This window comes from Phyllobates terribilis, unplaced genomic scaffold, assembly GCF_046119375.1.
Source record: "Phyllobates terribilis strain yellow unplaced genomic scaffold, ASM4611937v1 Scaffold_8__6_contigs__length_399053987, whole genome shotgun sequence".
In the NCBI taxonomy this organism is placed as follows: domain Eukaryota; kingdom Metazoa; phylum Chordata; class Amphibia; order Anura; family Dendrobatidae; genus Phyllobates; species Phyllobates terribilis.
Window position 1 is genome coordinate 338,647,861 of NW_027362768.1, and position 24,181 is coordinate 338,672,041.

General features: G+C 44.2%; 1 protein-coding gene across 1 annotated transcript in view; it reads right to left on the bottom strand.

The window, feature by feature from the left end:
- Positions 1–13,398, bottom strand: part of ADAMTS9 (ADAM metallopeptidase with thrombospondin type 1 motif 9) — a 276,312-nt gene extending 262,914 nt beyond the window's left edge. Inside the window, exons 1-2 of the mRNA XM_073644685.1 lie at positions 13,004–13,398; positions 12,490–12,863 (exon numbers count right to left, since the gene is read on the bottom strand). Of these exons, the coding sequence (XP_073500786.1) occupies positions 12,490–12,863; positions 13,004–13,109 (480 nt within the window). The 5' untranslated portion in view covers positions 13,110–13,398. The remainder of the gene's footprint in view (positions 1–12,489; positions 12,864–13,003) is intronic.
- Between the last annotated feature and the right edge of the window lie 10,783 nt (positions 13,399–24,181).

Genomic DNA, 24,181 nt, shown 5'->3' on the forward strand with positions numbered 1-24,181 from the left:
GATTTGCGGAAAGGCGCACGGAGGCGCACACCACTTGTCAGACGTACCCAATTCATCAAGAGGGGTTGTCCGGCCTAAATTGCGCTCTGGTCGGGGGTTTGTATAACGCATATGTACCCGCCGCTCCCGGATCAGAAACCGGTGGATAACAACAGCGCAAAATGCGTGCTCTGGAGGGATTCATAAGTCTGCAGTCACACAGAGTGACTGCAGACTTATCGATTTAGAACGGACAACCCCTTTTAAGAAGTGTAAGCCTCTTCATAAATCAGGAGAGTCTAGACCCTGGATGCACGAAATGTCAAGGTGTATTTTTTGCAATGATGGAGATGATTTTCATGCTATAGCAATATTTCTTTGATGGGCTTGTATCTAGTACAGATAAAGGAGTATAACAGTTTAAAGGAGTTGCCTCTTTCAGAAAAGTTTGTCCTACAAGCTCTAATAGAAGCAAAAAAAACAGGGCTGTGGAGTCAGAGCCCATTTTGGTGAAGTCGGAGTAGGTCTAAAATGTACCGACTCCAACTCCTAAAATATATAATAAATTGGGTACAGTAGTTCAATGCAGTTTGTGGGGAATATTTTTTCATAAGAATTTGGGAAAGTTCTGAAATGTCCTATAAATGTCTGTCCTATTCCTGATCTAAGGGTCTAGACTTTTAGCTGAGAAAAATGTGTCCTACCGTAAATTTATTACTTAAACATGAGCCATGTATGAGGCAGTCGGAGTCGTGCAGTCGGAGTCGGAGGTTTGGCTTACTGACTCCACAGCCCTGAAAAAAACAATTTATTCTTTACTCACCCTCCCCAGGTCCAGCGCTGAGTCCTCACTGCTGCTCCCTATGTCTGTTATTGTCTGCAGTGCTGACATCATGTTATTGTCTGCAGCCAATAACTCAGCTCAGTGGCTCCGCTGACAAACCTGGCACGAGCCGCTCTGAGCTGAGCTCACTGATTGGCTATCGATGTGACATCAGCGCTGCAGACAATAATAGCTACAGTGGAGACTCCGAGCTGGACCCAGGAAAGGTGAGTAAAGCACCGTTTGTTTACCTCTATTAGAGCTTATAGGAAAAGAAAATACTGAAAAGGGAGAAATCCCATTAAGATTCAGACAATCACTTCTGCAGTTAATGAATAAACTCTGCAGCTGTATTTGCCGACTCCTTCCCTGCTCTCTTAACATGGGCCATTTCTGAACTGACCATGACCCAAGTATGATATTATTGTATACAAGGTCACACAACCAAGCCATTGTTTTACGTGAGAGTTATCGTATCTAGAAGGGCAGACATACCAAATAATCCCTCTACGCAGCTGCTCAGGGCTCACAGCAAAGGAGCAAAAAACCTTCTTCGTTCTGGGCTGTAAAGGAGTTTCCCAACCTATAATTATAGCTGAGATAGTATATTGATGAAATGTCTAGAAAGTCCACACCTTCACTCTAACAACAGATGGAGAGCTTTTAGGAGTGGTGTTATATGATGGAATAAATGGCTAACAGCAGCAGGTTCAACATTAGTGTTTTTTATGAACCCCTTTGCACTAGTGCGCCCCTGGGTAGAAATAATCACTCAGAAACAGTTATTTTGGATTACAAAAAAAAAAATTTAATTCTGAAATGTGATAATACAAAAGAAAATGGTTTAAAAAATTTACCTCATAAGTGTTTTATCTTATTTCAGAGCTGTATTCACAGCTACATTGCTCAGTACTGCTGTATAATGTCCACTATGCTGATGCTACGATTCACAGCTACAGTACAGACCAAACGTTTGGACACACTTTCTCATTTAAAGATTTTTCTGTATTTTCATGACTATGAAAATTGTACATTTACACTGAAGGCATCAAAACTATGAATTAACACATGTGGAATTATATACTTAACAAAAAAAAGTGTGAAACTGAAAATATGTCTTATATTCAAGGTTCTTCAAAGTAGCCACCTTTTGCTTTGATGACTGCTTTGCACACTCTTCACACTCTCTTGATGAGCTTCAAGAGGTAGTCACTGGAAATGGTTTTCACTTCACAGGTGTGCCCTGTCAGGTTTAATAAGTGGGATTTTTTGCCTTATAAATGGGGTTGGGACCATCAGTTGTGTTGTGCAGAAGTCTGGTGGATACACAGCTGATAGTCCTACTGAATAGACTGTTAGAATTTGTATTATGGCAAGAAAACAGCAGATAAGTAAAGAAAAACGAGTGGCCATCATTACTTTAAGAAATGAAGGTCAGTCAGTCCGAAAAATTGGGAAAACTTTGAAAGTGTCCCCAAGTGCAGTTGCAAAAACCATCAAGCGCTACAAAGAAACTGGCTCACATGAGGACCGCCCCAGGAAAGGAAGACCAAGAGTCACCTCTACTTCTGAGGATAAGTTTATCTGAGCCACCAGACTCAGAAATCGCAGGTTAACAGCAGCTCAGATTAGAGACCAGGTAAATGCCACTCAGAGTTCTAGCAGCAGACACATCTCTTCAACAACTGTTAAGAGGAGACTTTGTGCAGCAGGCCTTCATGGTAAAATAGCTGCTAGGAAACCACTGCTAAGGACAGGCAACAAGCAGAAAAGACTTGTTTGGGCTAAAGAACACAAGGAATGGACATTAGACTAGTGGAAATCTGTGTTTTGGTCTGATAAGTCCAAATTTGAGATCTTTGGTTCCAACCACCGTGTCTTTGTGCGACGCAGAAAAGGTGAACGGATGGACTCTACATGCCTGGTTCCCACCGTGAAGCATGGAGGAGGAGGTGTGATGGTGTGGGGGGGCTTTGCTGGTGACACTGTTGGGGATTTATTCAAAATTGAAGGCATACTGAACCAGCATGGCTACCACAGCATCTTGCAGCGGCATGCTATTCCATCCGGTTTGCATTTAGTTGGACCATCATTTATTTTTCAACAGGACAATGACCCCAAACACACCTCCAGGCTGTGTAAGGGCTATTTGGCCAAGAAGGAGAGTGATGGGGTGCTACGCCAGATGACCTGGCCTCCACAGTCACCAGACCTGAACCCAATCGAGATGGTTTGGGGTGAGCTGGACCGCAGAGTGAAGGCAAAAGGGCCAACAAGTGCTAAGCATCTCTGGGAACTCCTTCAAGATTGTTGGAAGACCATTTCCGGTGACTACCTCTTGAAGCTCATCAAGAGAATGCCAAGAGTGTGCAAAGCAGTCATCAAAGCAAAAGGTGGCTACTTTGAAGAACCTAGAATATAAGACATATTTTCAGTTGTTTCACACTTTTTTGTTAAGTATATAATTCCACATGTGTTAATTCATAGTTTTGATGCCTTCAGTGTAAATGTACAATTTTCATAGTCAAGAAAATACAGAAAAATCTTTAAATGAGAAGGTGTATCCAAACTTTTGGTCTGTACTGTACATTGCTCAGTACTGCTGTATAATGTCCGCTATGCTGATGCTACGATTCACAGCTACATTGCTCAGTACTGCTGTATAATGTACGCTATGCTGATGCTACGATTCACAGCTACATTGCTCAGTACTGCTGTATAATATATGCTATGCTGATGCTACGATTCACAGCTACATTGCTCAGTACTGCTGTATAATGTACGCTATGCTGATGCTACGATTCACAGCTACATTGCGCAGTACTACTGTATAAAGTCCACTATGCTGATGCTACGATTCACAGCTACATTGCTCAGTACTACTGTATAATGTCCGCTATGCTGATGCTACGATTCACAGCTACATTGCTCAGTACTGATGTATAATGTACGCTATGCTGATGCTACGATTCACAGCTACATTGCTCAGTACTGCTGTATAAAGTACGCTATGCTGATGCTACGATTCACAGCTACATTGCTCAGTACTGCTGTATAATGTCCTCTATGCTGATGCTACGATTCACAGCTACATTGCTCAGTACTGATGTATAATGTACGCTATGCTGATGCTACGATTCACAGCTACATTGCTCAGTACTGCTGTATAATGTACGCTATGCTGATGCTACTATTCACAGCTACATTGCTCAGTACTGCTTTATAATGTCCACTATGCTGATGCTACTTCTAAACATGTACTACAAAAAGACAGAGGAGCAGGAATCCCTCATTATATCTGTGCACTAGCAGTTACTCACCACCCAGTAGCCCAGACACAACTGAAAATAAGAAGATCCTGCAGAGGGGAAAAACTGGTGAAAAAAAATCAGGATGCAAGTCTTATAATCACCAGAAATAGTAAAAGCTCAACCTTAAACGTCAACAGAGAATACAAGTATTCTTTAAATCAGTGTTTCCCAAACTTTGGTCCTCAGGGACCCCCAATAGATAATGATTCAGGATTTCCTCAGTATTGCACAGGTGAGAGAACCTGTGGCAATGTCTGGTGCCTTGATTATAAATCTATCACCTGTGGAATACTAAGGAAATCCTTAAAACATCATCTGTTGGGGAGCCCGTGAGGAGCGGAGTCTGCGAAACGCTGCTTTAAAACTTAATGTTCTATAGTAAAAAAAAAGGTTCTGCTGTGTAGCGGAGTGTGCCACAATTCCAATGAAACCTCCCTGGTCTGTATCTGTGGCGCTATAGGTTTACCTATAACTTGGCAGCATGTGCACTGGTGGGCATATAGGTGCACTTGCAGTCCGTGCCTCTTCTGCTGTTATCTCTGCCCAGCATTGCCCTCCACTACTTGATTGACAGAAGAGACAGACTTTGGTGAATGACCTGTTTCTGCTACATTGGCCGACACATCTCAGCTAAGTCTGACAGACACATCTCTGCTACATCCATCTTTGCACACAACATTTATAAGAGATATTTAGGACACCAAACTTGAGTGTACACAGCATTGTGTTACAGCTTGTCTATGGAAAGTTCTATGCACTGAAGTTTGCTGAGTTACATCTGTCTAAACAAAGAAAGAAAGATTTCTCAACAATGGCGCAACAGATCCAAAGCAAAGCGGTATAATTGCAAATGTGAATGTGCCACACTGATCTATACAGCAGAACTAAGGGCGGACATATCATTGGTGCAACCTGTGCAGCCACACATTGGCCCAAGGGGTAAAGAGGGGCCATTTCCACCTCCAAAACAGGCGGAATTGGGTATTATGATGAGCTTTAAAGCGCCCATATATGTTTTTTGCACAGAAGCCTTCTTCTATCTGTGTCTGTCAGTAAGCAGAACCTTTGGTTAACAATGGAAAATTAAGATGGTGGGTCTCCCTTTAAGCAATAGTTTATTGCATATAGAACCTAGAACCCATTGTCACTCCTCTTCCAACAAACAATAATGAGTGGCTACAGTAATCTGAGCTAAGGCTTTAAAACTTTTGACCTCGTTGGGGCATAATTACTAATTCTGGTGCCCTGACTGGTCAGATTTTCGCTTGTACGGTGTAGCCTTAAGCTGACCATACACAATAGACTTTTGTTGGCCGAACTCGTTGATATCAACGGGTTCGGCCAATGGTCTAATGTATATGGAGGTGCTGGCTGACTGATGGTCAGCAGTGATGTCAATCGGACCTGTCCGAATTCGGACTGCTGGTCGCTGGTCAATGTGTCCAGGGTTGGACTGGCCCACCAGAGAACTGGAGAATCCTCCGGTGGGCCCTGGCCTCTCCTTCAGGAGAGTTCATAGTGCAAACCTTGCAGCTGCTATGGGGCTCTTGAGTGGGGGAGAAAGGTGGGCCCTCAGAATCAAATCCTCTGGTGGGCCCAATGTTCTTCAGTCTGACACTGAACATGTCAGTCCACAGCTTTCTTATCTCACCCGAACAAGTGCTTCTATGTATGGGCGAGTCGGCTGAGATGGCTGTCAGCCGAATGATCTTTCAGTCGACAGCCATCTAATATGTACGGCCGTCGTTAGTCTACTGTAAATATGGCCATCAGATTGAAGGTCATTATTTTGAAGGCAATTGGGTTAATTGTATTGATTGGTGCACACCATCGTCTGGCTGTACGATATTATGGATCCAAATTTTGGGGTAGTACTAGAGCATACATCTCTTATTTTTGCAATGTCAATTACATCCTTATATACATATGTAATAGGCAGAATTCTTCCAATGTCAATAGGCACAGGGTAAGAAGATCTTTCCTTGGGTTAAATTCAATGGAGTGAATATGGAGAACTTCCTAGGGCAAATGTTTACATGAGCACAAGATCTCCACAGGAGGCTTCTGGGCTCTTAAATCCTATTTAAGAATTTCTCCCTCCCTATTTCCACTCAGAGTATTCTTTAACAGCAGGAACAGAACATTTCTTTATTAGCGCTCATGCATTTTATATTTGGAAGTACTCTGTGATTAATTTTACAAACTCAATTAGTTGAGCAAGTAATTAACGCTTCACTTCGTTCACAGCCGCTGGGCACATTTTGATCATGATATATATGGAAACTACAAAAATAAAAAAGTTGAACATAACTCTGGTCTGTTGTCAATTAAACTGAAATTACACCATGAAAACCATAAAGCTAATGGTCAGTTCTCATCCTGGACAACCGAAATTGGTCATGATCAATTAATACACACTATATTTCTGTTCCCACAGCCGTCATGGCTTCCACTCTTGATTGACCAGGCCATGATGGATATGTCATACTCATTTTTTAACAGATTCCATTTATTTAATTCTACCACTTATACCGCTCCCTGTCCCCATATGGACTTGATAATCTAAATTCTAAACTATTAGTGTGAGGGGGACCCCATTGGAAACACAAGGAGAATATGTGCTTTCGTCAGAATTAAATGTAGCAGCCCCAATTGTTACAAGACAACAGCACTGACCACTGTCCATATCACTTCTATTGAGGTCCATTGGGATCTGTCAGGTTTCTCTAAAGGTTCAGGTGTTTTTAACAGCAAGAACACCATGTTATTCTTCTTATTCTCAAAAATACAGTGACCTCAGATGAAACAGGGCTTAAGGCTAATCTGAAAAGAGAATGAAGCTGTCAATGTATGACCTTTTACGTATGGTGGTCCGGCCAACCATTGGCTCTAAAAGGTGTAGACTTCAATATTTCAAATAACTTGAGAACTTCACTCCAGGTTTGAGGAGTCAAAATTGAGGGTTCTTCTGATTTTTCCCCAATGTTGATTGTAACCTTTAAACACCATAATTTTTTTTCCACCACACTGGAATGATCTCCAGTGAGAACTATGGACGACATTGGGAGGTTTGAGTATAGGCAGATGTGCAACCAGCTGTTGGAATTTGTGTGATATCTGCTCATGTATTTTTCTTCTAAGAATGAACTGCTCATGGAAATGGAGTATTGTATATCATGAGTGTGGAAAGGCTGGATCCCATAGCATTTGAGAGTGGCAACATTGATAAATGATCCCAACAATCATTAAAATCTTATTGACCATCACTGGTCAAGTTCAGGGGCGTAGTTTTATAAAGTTAAAAAGGGACACCAGGGTTCTGGTTCCTAAAGAAACCCAAAGGCTTCATCAGAAGACATCCATGAAGTAAATGGTTGTGGGAGTCCCGGGAACTTCAAGTTTCATCTCTGGCCAAGCTGGAGTATACAGTTAAAAGATGACGCGCTCCATTGGATTATATTTGGAGACATCTCTTCTTCCATTACTGCATGTGAAACCAAAATAACTTTGAGACCTTACTTCTATTTTTTTTTTAAACAAAAGGGTTAACGCAAGAATCAATCTTATAGGTTTATTTTGGGATTCTGACCCCAGCTTTTGTACCACCTCTTAGAGAACTGATCATTATTTTCATCCACAAAGTTTCTAGGTTAAGAGCTCAAGCTTTACTTATTTGCCAAGTGTTATTGGAAATCTACTTGCCCGTCAAGGTTAAAGTACATGTTGGGGGAGGGAGGCTGTCAGTAGGCTGAGATCATAGCTCCATATCATATCTTGAGATGTTCTTCACTTCTTTTTTCAGTGCTGCATTATCTTGACTCTTCTGAAGAGTGCGGCTCTTTTATTTTAAGGTCTGTATTGTTCAGAAGTTTGTTTGGATCATATGGTGAGAATTGAAAGAATTCCTTCTCGGCAATACTGGCATCATAGATGTAATTGATGCCTAGGAATGCAGTTTACATAAATTTTGTAAGACAAAGTTAATCGAAGTTTAGTAGAGTCTTAATGAGCGCTGACATAATATGTCGATCGGCATTCATTTAAAGGTCATCTTACATGGACCAATACAAACTGTGCGTGGATTGCATTAACGCACATTCAGTTCTCATTCAGTTCCCCTATGATATTCATATTGTTGAAAGTACAACCCCTGTTTACACAGGAAGATCTGCTGGTCACAACAATAACTTTTTAGGTATTTTGCTTGTTCATTGGCTGATTTCTGCCATGTTTACCTGTGCCAATAATTGTGTAAAATGATCTTTAATTAAAGAATCAGTTGGGTTACTTATCTATTCCCCAAAAATAAATTTTTGGAGACAATTAAAGAAAACCTTTCACTGATTTTTTTTTATTTAATAAATCTGAGAATCTCCTCCAATTAGTGAAGTTCTAATGATTCTGAAACAGTTTTTCCTTTTCTTCTGCGCCCCTCCATTCCAAAGTTATGCCCCCCGGAAATAATGCTGCAAGTTTTCTCTTCAACCCAACTGGGCGTGTACAATAGAACTTCTCTGTGGGCGTTTTCCTTTTCTCTTTTGACGCTGGCCAATCAAAACATGTCTACGCCCACTGAGAAGTTCTGTGGTATACGCCCAGTTGGTTTAAAGAAAAAACTTGCAGCATTATTTCCTGGGATCATAACTTTGGAATGGAGGGGCACAGAAGAAAAAGAAAAACTGTTCCAGAATCAGGGGAGCAGTGGCAAATGAAGAAAGTGCTCAGTTTAAGTTTAAAAAATCCAGTGAAATGTCTTCTTTAAAGGGGTTGCTCATTACATTTTAGAAACCAAAATAGGCCCATGGAAGTAATAAAACAGCAAAAGGGTATATGATTATATACTATCCACTCACCTTTCCTCCTCACCATTGGCGGGGGGAACATCACATGAGCACTGAAGCCATGCAGCTAATCAGCGGTCACATCCCACAACAGCTAAACCTTTAATATTAATGTATAAGACTATGTTGTCTATAGTAACATTATGTCACATCTTTTGCTCAATTGGTGGCACAGTGGCTCAGTGGTTAGCACTGCACCCTTGCAGTGCAGGGGTCCTGGGTTCACATCCCATCAAGATCAACATCTGTTAGGAGTTTGTATGTTCTCCCCGTGTTTGCGTGGGTTTCCTCCGGTTTTCTCCCACACTCTGAAGACGTATTGACAGGGAATTTAGACTGTGAGCTCCAATGGGGACAGCGAAGATAATGTTTATAATACGCTGTGGAATTAATGGTGTTATATAATTAAAATAAATAGGATGTGGCTTCATGATATTACTATAACATGCAAAATGCCTCTTCAGAGAGGAAGAGGACTATAACTCTGTAGCACCGATCCTACAAGTTACTATTGACCCTTTAACAAGCCTTGCAATATGACTTAGGATAACAGCCAAATCAGAATTTCAATTTGCAGACACGGTGTTTCTGCCCCTCATCAGTGCAAAGTATGAGAACTGATTTGGCTAGGCGAGAGGCTCTGGACTGAGGTCTAAGGGGTAACATTTCTCCTTGTGGAGAGTGACATACCAGCTCTGGCATGCCAGTGTAAGGAGGCATATTCGCCATGCAATGCTCCTTACATTGGCATGTTGCTGCTTCCAATAGGAAGAGTTCTAGACCTCTTCCTCTCTGAAGAGGCAATTTGCATATTTAATTTCCCAGCAGAGCATTGAACGGCGAATAAGCCTCCTTACACTGGCATGCCAGCGCCGGTATGTCAATCTCCACAAGGAGAAACGTTAACCTTGATATTACTATAGACACTTCTCTATGTTTTAGTCATCGGAGTATAGGCATAGTTTACATTTCTTTCAGGTTTTTGGGGCTTTAGGTCCAGGTAACCCCTTTAATGGCACGAACGCACAAAAAATGAAAGGGTCCTACAAGACAGCTGAACCCACGTACACCTTGAAAACGTATTGGTATACATTGAACGGTGTTCAGAACCCTGTTCTGTGCAATGTACGTCAACGCGAATTGCAAAACTTAACAGTACGCAAAATCGTATGCTAATACTAATTATAACGTCATGATCATAATGTAATCCTCCATTTGCAAACTAAACCCATCCTGTAAAGTAATTCTCAATAAAAGTTTATTTCTTTCTACCAGCCCACACATATCCCTATAACTTTTTTGAACATGTATACTACTTAAGGTAGTATTGTTAAATGATATCCTCTCCTTTACATCTGAAATCAATCTGATTTTCACAAAAACGGTTATCATATAGATCTCTTATATAATAAAAAATGAAAGTAAATAAAAAGAAATAAACTTTTAGATAATTTTTAATCGCACTTTGGAACTTTGGGAAAAAATTTCTTTCCGGCTCCCTTAAATGAGACTCCAATGATATAGACTCCACCTTCCAAACAAATGACAACAACAGCCCAGTGTGGAGCCAGACTGGGGAGCAGTGTAGCCATGGACTGGGTTTCGGGACCTCGGACCGTGTTATCCAGATTTGCTGGAAAAGTTAACTCCCGAGGAAATGATTGATCTTCTTCGGTACCATGTTTCCTTACAAGATGACGAAGATTTCCAAAGAGTTTTGTGCTTTAAGAGATTTCTGGATTTTACCCAACATCTGCTGGTAAGTATTCCTAATAGGATGGACGAATGATTACCCAATATATTTTAAGGGTCAAGTTAGCCAGTCTGGCACATTAAGATTTTCAGATACAATTTAGTGCTGGCCACAGACAAAAAGTAATCGTCTATGTATCTCTCGCTATATTTTCATCAGTTTTGATAAGACATTAAAACATGTCCTATCAGTTCCCAGGGCTTCGCTTGATCAAACCTGATCATTTCGCCATCATCTAAATTCACTATAATCATTTCTGATCAGATGAAGTAACTTAAGTCTATGAAAGTATCTGACATTGTATTTATTGTAGTAACATTGTAACTTTTACCCCTTTGGTAATGGTGTCAATATTTATATGATTGCCTTAGTAATATTATTCCACTTGTCTAGTATTTTACAACATTGCAAAACTTACTCCAAAACTTTTGCAACAGCTGAGCACCTCAGGAAAGTTTTTACAAAAGCTACAAACGTATCTCAGGTTTTGCAAAAATCATTAGCATTCACAGGACACAGCAACTCCACCTCAAATGTGTCCAGTGCCCAGAAGGCTGCAAACTCCCATGTATTCTAGCAGCAGACACTGCCCCCCACCAGCACCCCCACCCCCCCCACTATGAGTGTCCAGCCCCCTGTTTCCGCTCCTATCAGTATGACGTCACCAAATCCCAGTTCTCCCCGTGAGGGCACCAGTCCCTTGGCCGGCACTGTGTGAATGTGCATGCCCCTAGTGACACCAGCAGGAGAAAGAATCCCCCCTTCTACCACCTCCTAAACTGAAGTGATACTATGACTGCTAGCAATCTCCCTCACCATGCCAATTGCTACTTGTGGGCATTGTTTGCAGTTAGTTTTTTTGCAAAATCAGTGAACTCTGAAGCCAAAATATTAATGAAGAGCAAATAATTGCAAAAAAAAATTAAGAATAACAAAGTAGCAAAAGTTGCATAAACACAGATATGTCTATGTGTCAATATCTATCTAGTCATCCATCCAATATCTATCTATCTATCCATCCAATATCTATATATCCATCCAATATCTATCCATCCAATATCTATCTATCCATCCAATATCTATCCATTCAATATCTATCTATCCATTCATCCATTCAATATCTATCCATCCAATATCTATATATCCATCCAATATCTATCCATCCAATATCTATATATCCATCCAATATCTATCCATCCAATATCTATCTATCCATTCATCCATTCAATATCTATTCATCCAATATCTATATATCCATCCAATATCTATCCATTCAATATCTATCATCCAATATATATCCATCTAGCCATCCAATATTTATTTATCTATCTATCCATCTAAAAATCTATCTATCTATCCTTCCAATATCTATCTATCTATCCAATATCTATCTATCAATCCATCCATCCATCTATCCAATATCTATATACCTATCTATTATCTATCTATCCAGTATCTATCCATTAAATATCCATCCGTCTATCTAGACATTGGTACATAGATATAAGTGTGGTTATGCAACTTTTACTAAAAGTTTAGTTAAGGCAAACCACCGTTAACACATTCAGCTCTGTGCACAATGTGCATACACACATACCTATAGATAGATACATGGATAGATGTGTGCTTATTTAACTTTTGCTAAAACATTGATTAAGGTAAACCCACAGGAAACACATTCAGCTCTGCTACATCTCTACCCTTGCACCCTGCACTGTGTGTCCATCCCATTGACATATAATGCATTTCCAAGTAGGAACAATTGAATTGCAGAAGACTCACCATTCCTGAGCACAAACTGATGACTGCAATATGCTCGGTCCTTGTATTCACATGTCCAGTGTAGAAGCAATGCCCAAAATCAGTGTCATGATTGTAGTGATCACTCAAGTTCCTCTCAGGGTTCCCATAGAGGCTCACAGTTAACACCGGTGCAATAAATCCAGAATTGGCACTAAGGTTAAATAAAAAATTTTGTCCAAAAGCAGCAAGTTTATAATGTGTAGTGGAATTAACCCAGGGGTCAGTGTCAGCAGAGGGGCTGACGTTTCTCTTTTTCCTTTTGAAGTGCATATTATTGGGATAAACTTCTCCAAACTCATTCACTCTGGTGGGAGTCACTATCTCATAGTCACCCAGTCTCTGGAGGAGTTTAGCTGCAACACAAGCCAACACATAAGGAAAAGTTATAGTAATTGTCTTAAAATAATAATAATATAGTACAATCTCAAGCAGAACATTGCCAGGGCATACAACACTAAGTCTCCCATTCATGCACATATACACCAGTAGTTACCTTGCCTTGGGTGAAGTTTGGGACCTGCTGCTGGTGTTACATTCAAGATGTCTTGTAGTAATAGAAGTAATCCCAGTAGCCAAAAGGCAAAATGCATGTTGGTCATGGGAAACAGCAGCAGATTTTTTTTTTTTTTTTTTGCTGGGGCTCCCTCCTGCTCTGCACAAAAAAAAATAAAAATCCCCAAATTCTTATATTGCAGCTCCTATACTTGATAAGTGTCCCTGCAGGGTGCACCACTCTCCACCATAGAGGGGTAAGTCCTTAGAAATCCTCCTTCATGTAGCAGGACCACCAGGCAATCCAGCATAGTGAGTGCACAGGGTAAAAGCAGGCTTGGAGGATTTTGTGTCTCCTACTACTTTGAGTGAATGCTAGATTGCTGAGAATACAGCAGAGATGATGGGGGAAGGCCTGGCTGCATAGTGGGCTGGGACATGCAAATAGCAAATCTATCACCAGTGACATCCAGCTACTCTATTATACAGCTGTGTACTCAAAAACCACCCATTCTCATTGCCAGGGCACTCAACTCTTCTGTTATAGTAAAGTGGGATTCTGCAGAATGTCTCTCATTCCTTCTTTTTTTTTTTTTTTTGCATGACTTAACAGAGGAGCAAGGGAAAAAGCTTGGAGTTTGGGGAAAGGTCACATTAACTACAGGATAGTGACAGCTGCAGAAAGTCTAAAACTTTATAAGCAGAAAAAAAAAGTGTGGAATAATTATAAAGAAAGAGAAAATGCTTAAAGAAGTTGTCCACTACCTTGTCCTAACCCTATAAAATAAAAGAGCTTATACTCACCTCCTGTGCCGTTGCAGCTGCAGAGGTGTCGGCACTCGCGGTACTGGGGCTCCCGTGCGTTTGTTGTGACACGTTCTTCCCTGCGCCCAATCAGCGCTGGCTTTGGACAAATTGAACATGAAGAAGAAGTCAGAGATCAGCTGCAGCCCGGACTTCATGTTCAATTCGACAGGAGGCGCCAGCCTGATTGGAACCTGGCTCATGTGTCACAACAACCGCCCGAGAGCTCCGGTACCGTGAGTGCCGACACCTCCGGAATGGCGCCGGCACGGGAGGTGAGTATAAGCTTTTTTATTTTGTCGGGGGCCAAACATTTAGATCAAGAAGGGGTTGTCCTAGCAGTGGACAACCCCATTAAGTAGCAACTGCATAATCTGCTGTTATAATAGGAAGCGTTCATTTTAGTAATGGGAGTGTTCTGATTATGTCATCCCAGCTTGCACCAGCTGCAAACAAGATGTTTTATGGTAGGTTGTAGTCCATGAACAGATCTCAGGCTTAGGCCACGTTCACATGATCAGTATTTGGGTCAGTAAACCAAAATCATGGGTGGAACAATCAGAGGAAAAGTATAATAGAAACACTTCACCACTTCTGTATTTTTCACCCATTCCTGGTTTTGGCTTACAAATACAGATGTAAAATACTGACCAAATACTGAACGTGTGAACTTGGCCTTAGGAGACCCTTTTCACATCATTTTATAGTCGGTGCAGTTCCCCTGCACAGAAGGAAGCACGGGCGCCACTGTCCAGGGACTACAGTCCATTCATTCTCAAGATTAGTAGGGGCCCCAGAGGTTAGAGCCCTAGCGATCATAAAACGAGGGTATATATTAGCGATGTGCTAATACTTTCTGAAATGTGAATATTCCTATATTTTTATATAGAGTAGATAGAAAGTATGTCTCTTTCCCTGGACGACCCGCCATGTCTGTCTACTACACAGAACTAAAATTCTATCACTTATTTCTGAATATATCTCTACATGGAACAGCGCTACCTTTTTGGACAATAAGCCCCAAACCCAATGCATAGATATAAAGGTAAAAGGGGGGCTTCACAATCTCATGTCGCTAGGATGTATCATCATTTTACAACTTGTAGGCTTCCAACTTCTGGGGCCCCGACCGATCTTGAGTACTGATGTGGTGCGTCATCCTGTCCTGTTTTTCTTTTCTTGAATGGGGCCGATCCCTGTACATCTAGGTGGCAAGGGCCATTGTGCACGGTAAAGAAGAGTGAAGTTCAGCTCTACACCAGCGCTGCATCCCTTAATTTTCCGAATTCATGGGGATCCCGGAGGTCAATACTCCTGCTGATTATAAAATTATTTCATATCCTAGACATATGCACTTATTTTATTAAGATGGCAAAATCCTTTAAATAATTAGATTCTGGCTACCTACCACCACCACTAGAGGGAGCTTTCTGCATGCCATTTATTTAAACTCCACATTTAACAGTGCGTAGTAATCTTCCTCCAGGGACAGTTGTGGGCAGCTAGAATTTTATCATTTCAAGGGGTTGTCCAGCCATGAAGATGTTTTTTTTTTAAATCTGCTTATAAAGTAACAAAAGAAGCATATTCACCTTACCAGTCCTCGGGTTCCAATATAAGATCTACCTTCATTATTACAGAAGTGCGGCACCATCAAAACTTCCTGAATTAGTATTTTGCAGAGGCAGCCATAACTGATGGTGTAACCAGTGGAATAGTGCAGAAAAAATGAAAATCATTTGCCAATGTTAACCACTCAGATGACTAATTTCATCTTCTAATTTGCAGAAGAACAATGAGAGCTGGAATCTGATTGGTAACTGTGTGCAACTTTTTCCCTAAAAACTAGTTTTGATAATTATATGCAAAATTAAAGGGTGCAGTTTGTTTTAAAAAATAACATTGTGCCTTACTCACCCTACCCTGGTCTAACGCTGACTCTCCGCCACTGTTCCCGATGTCTGTTATTGTCTGCAACGCTGCAGCCAATCAGTGAGCACAGTGGCTCTAATGGACTTATGTCGTTAATTTGAGTTCAGTTATTTTCTGCAGCGTTTCGACATGACGTCAGCTGCGAAGACCCAGCGCTGGACCCAGGAAGTGTGAGTAAAGTACAGTTTTTGATTTTTAAAAAGAAACTGCCGCTAGGGAACAGGTTTTCCGAAATCAAAGAACCCCTTAAAACTGACTACAAAACACAGAGTATTAGGCTATATTCACACGTTGCGTTTTTGCTGCGTTTTTTTCCGCAGGCAGACCTGCTCTCTTGGCAGTAAAGAAGCAACGACAATAAAGCAAGTTTTGATGAGTTTTTGCCCGCGTTTTTTTACTGCGTTTTTGTCAGGGTACATTTGTCTCTTGTGCTGAAAAAGTTTAGTGCATAAAAAAAATAACCTGATTCAACTTCCTCAGGTTTTGTCACCAAAAACGCAGCAAAACCTGATACCTGCATTTTTTGCTGCATTTTTGCACTTACCCATTTGCTTTCTATGGGTGAAAAACGTTGAAAGAAGTGACATGCTGCATTTTGCAAAAACACAGCTCTTTGACGTCAGGAAAAAAAATGTTCATGAGATTTCTGAAATCTCATAGACTTTGTTGGTTCTGTAAAACGCAGCTAAAAAAATGCAGCAAAAAATAACGCTGCAAAAACACAACGTATGAACATAGCCTTACAGTTCCAGTAAAATGGATACAATTTATATAAATCTCATGCACACTGTGCTGTTTTTTTTACACTGCACAAAGTGACCGTTTTTGAAAGCTGCAGCTTGTCCATTTCTCTCGCGGTAACTTTGCGTTTTATTTGCCTTTAGTTTTCCCTTACATTGGATTATGATGCAGAAAATCCACAGATAAAATCCAGATATGTGTTTTTAGTGCATTTCCGCAGCAAAAAATGGCGCAAAAACGCATGTAATTGTAATTATTCACTAAAGCTAAGAAACAAGAGATTTCCAAAATAAAATAATTATATCAAAAATAGTCAATAACCGCAGCTGAAAAAACGAGATCAAAACGCATGTAAAAAAAAAAAAAAGACACCATAAACGCAATAAAAATTTACCTGAATTAGTTAATTGGTGCAGAAAATCTGCAGCATTAAAACCGCACCAAATACTCAAACATCCCTATATATAATAAAGAATCCTAAAGACTAAAATATAGGAAATTACTATATAAAATGTAGTAAATAGTGTATTAATTCCGAAGGCTTATTATCAAGAGAATGCCATGTCATCGGCTGAGGACGTAAAAGTGATCAGTGATGAACGTGCTGCATTAATCAGGGATAATTCGGAGCAGCGCTCATTACAGCAGGTAGAAGGTATTATGGGATCATTCTCATACTGATGACTCCTGGCAATGAAGAGGAGTTTTAATTCTGCTTTTCACGTCTGGGTTTAATTATGTCAGGCGTGAGTTTATACTCTCGGCAGGACGGGTCTATATTTATATCCATGTTAAATATACGAAGTAAAGTCAGTCGTAGATTAATAATCATTATTTTTATATAGCGCTAACATATTCCGCAGCGCTTTACATACATTATCCATGTTTTACATAATGGTCCTTCCTGTGATTCATGACATTTTTCTGAATGCAAATGCAAAAATAGCATTTATCGCTTACTATGGGCACGTAAATTGGATGGCGGCGTGTGCGCCCCCCTATGGTCACACAATGTACTATATCTAATTATGAGTGCCATATAGTATGGCGGCCAAATTGTGGCATACAGGGTCAAGTAGTAGTTGCCTTAATTGCAAAGCTATAGTATACTGTGCTTAGATATCAGTAAATCCCCCCATACTGTACCCAAATACCAACATAAAGTGGCAAATTCAAGTCTAAAAGAGAGACGGTCTTAGTTGCCCATAGCGACCAATCGTAGTGCAGCTTTTATTTTTCAAGAGCAGCATATGAAATGAAAGCTGCGCTGTGATTGGTTGCTATGGGCCACAAAGACAGTGCCATACATATTCCCCATAGTTACCATATAACAGCTCCTTATAAGAGCTGGATACATATAGTAACGTGATAATAGCGCTATGCATGATCTAGATAAGACTACTATAAAATTAATATTAATAATTACTGATGGCAGGACTAGTGATCGGATGTGCACAAGTCACAGACCTTGAAGGCCGAAATGGCTTATTTTTAAGAACATGTAAGAAGAAGTTGATCAAAACTGGTGCAAGAAATCCAAGAGTTGCCCATGACAACCAATCAGCTTCCATCTCTCATTTTTCTAAGGCCTTTGTTAAAATGAGAGCTGAAAGCTGATTGGTTGCTATGGGCAACTGCTCCATTTTTTTTTTGCACCAGTTTTAATAAATCCAACCTCAATTGCTTCTCTTCGACATAACCCTAATGTATCTAGCGTCAGTATTCATATATTTTTTTATGGGTGGTCCCAAGCCTCGCAGGTGTAATTCACACCCTTATTTTGGTCCCAAATTTGTTTCCTTTAGAAATCGGGACATTCCCTGGAAATTCAGGCCATTTTGCATGCGCGCTCATAAAGTGCTGCCGATAGAGAAGAGGTGGCTGCAGTTGTGCCCCCTTTCAATTTATTTATATGGGAGCCCCAAAAATTGCCGAGGGTACTGCATATTTTATACATTTTGTCGCATATCCCATGGATAGGAAATAAATTAAAACCCTGTAAACGGAAATGTCCACAGTTCCCAACATTTCTGCCCCATCCCTTCCGGAAACACCCTTGACCCACTTCAGAATTCCCATTGTTGGAAATCCTGCCCTTTTCCACCCAGGACATCCGGGTTTATGTAGCACCCTGAGGATTCGGCTGCTACAGGGGTATTGCACCTCAACCCAGAGGTGTGATATTCCACTCCCGGGTAAGGATGGAGTGTGGAACTGAGCTAGTAGGCTGCATGCACTACACACATCCCATTTCCGGGGGACAGACCGACGGTACTCCCACTTAATAAATGTGCAGGTACGACCGAGTCTGTCCTTGGCTGGAGTGGGAGGGGGGGTGGAACATCCCAGTAGTGTAGGGGCAGATAGGGGGAGCAGCCTGGGTAAAGCTAGGAGCTCATTGGGTGCTGGTCACCTGAGCTCACACATAGAGGGAGTATATAAGGTGGGAACCATCTTAGATCAGGGTCAGTCAGTCAGCCACAGTCAGTCAGTCAGACAGTCTGTCAGAGAGCCTGAGAAGCAGAGCAGAGGAGAAGGAAGAGGGACCCAGAGGCGCAGGAAGAGGGGACCCCAAGAGCCCATAAGAGAGCTAATAGGGTGAAGGGTCGGCAACAGGGTACCGGATCCCAAGCTGGTGGAGGCCACAGCACTAATCCTCAGCCAGAGACCGGAGGTCGTGGGCAGGATCTGCCACGACCACCCACTAAATCCACCCGGAAGGCAGACCAAGAATAGGGTCAGGGAACCCAGAGACAAGGGTTTACCAACAAGAGGCCCGAGGGAGCCGGACTTAGGTGGATCCCTGGTGGGAACGGCCAGAAGAAGGGAGAGTCAGAAAGGAGCTCAGGACCACACTCCGGAGTTGCCTGGGAGTTGACCGAGTCCAGGACCTGGTGGACGCAGCACGGCTTGGGTGGTCACTGCTGTACACAGTGACCCGAGCAACACCAGTAAGTAAAACCCTGGAACTGCATTTTATGCCTCTGAGTCTCTTTGCTGCACCTTCACAACCACCATCCTCCACGGCTGACCCCCTGAGGCTATACCCGTCCCGTTGGGGGTTATACTACCCAAAGCTGCACACACACCACCAGCCTCAGCGGACCCTGCTGCAGCGGCGGCCGTAGTGACCGCAAATCAACGGGTGGCGTAGTCGACATAAAAGAACTCTAATAACATCTGTAGGACTGCCACACACTGAGCTTGACACCCTGGGCACGGACCGGGTCACCGCCACTCGGAGACTACAACCCCCATCTGATCCGGCTCCGGGTATCCCCTAAACAACACTGGCCCAGGGGGCGCGTCAACTTTGGCGTAGTCGGCAGGATTACGTGCCCGCAACAACCGGGTACTGCGTGCCTGAAGAAAAGTTCACCGTTACCTTAAAAAGAAGTCTCCCGCCGGTTCCGGAGGGTCCCCGCCAACGGACCCCATCACAGGTCGTTTCCCGCCGGTTGTCCACCATTTGCAGCTTTTTCCCGCCATCCATGGAGTTTCCCGCCACAGGGAGACGATTCCCGCCATTTCCAAAGATTTCCCGTCTTGGAAGAGCGGACGCCATTATGGGCGTGCCAGAGGGTGGCAAGAGGTCACCTCCCATCGTGGGCCAGGTCGAAGAATGGCGCCAAAAGCGGAAACCGCGCCCACCAACAGAGACTGTGATGCTGGAAGTGTCCATCAGCTTGAGAGAACTGCCCCTGGAACTGAAGTTGCCCCGGGACCACCCTCAATGTGGGCGGAGACAGAACAAGAGAGCAAAGATGGGTGTCGCCTGGAGCAGTCTGGAGAGAGCGCACCCGGAGACAAGAAGTCTGGAGGAGAGTCCAGAGAGAACACTCCCGGAGATGGAGGGAGAGGCAGGCAGCACCGACCCAGTGGTCAGGAGCCTGTTGCAGGTCGCCACTCCAGAAGGCCTGCTGGAGATCCTGGCGCAGCTCCCCGGAGATCGGGAGCGTGCACAGACCGCGCTGGAGGGCCTAGCACGGAGGATGGCCCGGGTGCAGCAGGAAACACTGGCGGAGTGGACTCGAGAGATGGCCCAGCAAGCCGGAGCCCGCCAGCGAAGCATGTCACCTGCAGCGGGGAGCAAGTCCACCTCTGAGGACGGCGAAGGAGGGACGACGGCCGGAGACGACGCCGCGGAGGGAGCCGAAGAGATGAAGGCAGGTAATGGGGACGACAGCATCCCGTGCCCAGAAGCCGTAAACCTGCCCCAGCTCCCCGTCGCAGAGCCCGAAGCCCCACTCACCGTTCCCGTAGCCACTGCGTCATCGCTCCAAGCTAGGCCTCAAGCGGCCGGAGCCGCGGCCACGCCCCCTGCTATGTCACGTGCCTCAATCCAGAGCGCGGCCAAGCAGGAGAAGCCACTGGCCTGGTCGCAAGGCCGAGTGCCCCCGGGCGCCGCAGTACCAACAGCGCCCTCCACCTCTGCCGAGCCGCCGGCCTGGTCGAAAGGCCAGGAACACCCGGGCGCCGCCGTCTTCACGGTGCCCTTCACATTCAGGGTGCCCCAAGCCTGGTCGCAAGGCCTGGTAAACCTGGGCGCCGCTACCACCACAGCGCCCTCAACCTCTAGAGCGCCGCACCTGGGTGAAGACCTGTTCGCCCAGCATACGTGCCCGGATGGGCAGCCCTTTGTGTGGCCTCCGGAGTTCGTTAATCCCCGACTCCGGAGGGAACGGCCTCTGGATGAGCCCCTGATACCGCCTCCGGCGCCTGTCAAGATGCCCCCGCTCCCGCTGGAAGAAGCGCAGTTCGAGTGGGACCCCACCGGAGGAGACCTCATGGGGTTCACTCAGGAAACAAGGGCAGCCGCAGCTGAGCGTGCGGAGTGCTGCCGCCAGCAGTTGGAAGTCTTTGACAGGGAAAGGAGAGAGAGGCGGGTCCGTGAGCAGCGGCTGCAAATACAGAGCGCTGAACAGAAGAGCCGGACCCGGAGGAACCCCCGTGCAGCTCATGGTCCCCGCACCATCGGGACTGTGATTAAGTTCAACCTGCAGCATGGGTGGGGCTTCATTAGAGACCATCATACCCCCGGCGACGTCTTTGTGACCCGCAGAGACGTAGAAAGCCATCTGCCGGAGGGACACAGAGGTCGTGACCTGTATCTAGGGGACGAGGTCACCTTCACCCGGCACAAGTGTGCCAAAGGACCCTACGCCCTCCATGTGCATCGCCTGACGGAGGAGGAGCTGCGGTGTGAGGAGGAGCAAGAGGACCCGGACGGGTCTGAAACAGAGACTGAATCCAAAGAAAGAGCAGGAGGACGCCGTCGTTGAGTACGGTAGAGAAGAGACTGTATATAGTTGCCCGTAGGGGTACCAAAAAACTGTTGCTGCTTAAAATATGTTCCCCGTTGGGACAAAAGAGTGAACTGTACCCGTGTGTCCCCATCCCTTAACAGGCTGAGGACTGTGAACAGCCGTCCTTAATCCCACTGGTCGAGGACTGAGAGCGGCCATATTTCCCTTGTATATAGTTGCGCTTCCTAAAGCGCCCCCTACCGGTTTTATAGGAAACTGTTTTCTTCCAAGAGAGACTGTCGCACTTTACCCGGTCACAAGTTGCACAGTGACCGGAGGAACCAGAAGCAAGAATGTTATTTATGAAAAATTTTATATGAAAAGTTTATTGCTGATGAGGATGTTTTATATGTTTAGATGTTTATGTTTTGAAAAAAAAAAAAAAAAAAATTGTATGTTTTTGGATGTTTATTCTTTTACAGCTCGAGGACGTGCTGTGATTTACCAGGGGGGAATGTAGCACCCTGAGGATTCGGCTGCTACAGGGGTATTGCACCTCAACCCAGAGGTGTGATATTCCACTCCCGGGTAAGGATGGAGTGTGGAACTAAGCTAGTAGGCTGCATGCACTACACACATCCCATTTCCGGGGGACAGACCGACGGTACTCCCACTTAATAAATGTGCAGGTACGACCGAGTCTGTCCTTGGCTGGAGTGGGAGGGGGGGTGGAACATCCCAGTAGTGTAGGGGCAGATAGGGGGAGCAGCCTGGGTAAAGCTAGGAGCTAATTGGGTGCTGGTCACCTGAGCTCACACATAGAGGGAGTATATAAGGTGGGAACCATCTTAGATCAGGGTCAGTCAGTCAGCCACAGTCAGTCAGTCAGACAGTCTGTCAGAGAGCCTGAGAAGCAGAGCAGAGGAGAAGGAAGAGGGACCCAGAGGCGCAGGAAGAGGGGACCCCAAGAGCCCATAAGAGAGCTAATAGGGTGAAGGGTCAGCAACAGGGTACCGGATCCCAAGCTGGTGGAGGCCACAGCACTAATCCTCAGCCAGAGACCGGAGGTCGTGGGCAGGATCTGCCATGACCACCCACTAAATCCACCCGGAAGGCAGACCAAGAATAGGGTCAGGGAACCCAGAGACAAGGGTTTACCAACAAGAGGCCCGAGGGAGCCGGACTTAGGTGGATCCCTGGTGGGAACGGCCAGAAGAAGGGAGAGTCAGAAAGGAGCTCAGGACCACACTCCGGAGTTGCCTGGGAGTTGACCGAGTCCAGGACCTGGTGGACGCAGCACGGCTTGGGTGGTCACTGCTGTACACAGTGACCCGAGCAACACCAGTAAGTAAAACCCTGGAACTGCATTTTATGCCTCTGAGTCTCTTTGCTGCACCTTCACAACCACCATCCTCCACGGCTGACCCCCTGAGGCTATACCCCTCCCGTTGGGGGTTATACTACCCAAAGCTGCACACACACCACCAGCCTCAGCGGACCCTGCTGCAGCGGCGGCCGTAGTGACCGCAAATCAACGGGTGGCGTAGTCGACATAAAAGAACTCTAATAACATCTGTAGGACTGCCACACACTGAGCTTGACACCCTGGGCACGGACCGGGTCACCGCCACTCGGAAACTACAACCCCCATCTGATCCGGCTCCGGGTATCCCCTAAACAACACTGGCCCAGGGGGCGCGTCATTTATATATACCAAATTTCGACACTTATGACCTGTCCATGCAGGTCCTACTGAAAATGATCACTTTCCACCCATTGACAAACTTCCCTGCCTACAAAGACAACTTCATTAAACACTGGAGTTGCAAAATATTTTTTTAGCGGTGCCCTTAGGCAGCAGAGCAGTTTGGCAGACCCCATCTTCATCCATCTTTTACAGTCTATTTTATTGGCTATTTCTAGTGCCAACCAATGGCATTTATACAAGTTATGGACTAGTGACCCTCCAATGTCATTGCTGACAAAATAACCTTTTATGATATTAATTGCAATTTATAATATAGCTATAATATCGTTGCAATGACAACTTGAAAATTAACAAGGGTCATGATATATTCCCCAGGTAGGGGCGGACGCAGAGGGTCCCTGTGCAAGAACAATATATGGGCTCTTTGCAGTCCAATATCGCACTTCTTTATGAGTCTGTAATAGAAGCAGGTGGGAGCGGGCCCCCTTTCCTCCTGGACCTCTGTGTGTACCAACAGTATGTCCCACCCTCCAAAAATGGAGGTCACATCAAAACCTGTTAATCTCTCATTTATCAATATTTTCCAAACATGTTGCCAGTGGTCTCCAAACTACAACACCCAGTATAGACTGGTGATGGTTGGAATTCGATATGCACAGCCGTATATATCTTGTTGGTGGTGTCATGGGACAGGCCCGCCTCTGTGACCTTCACTGTCCAGACCGTCCAGAAGAATGAAGTCCTCTGA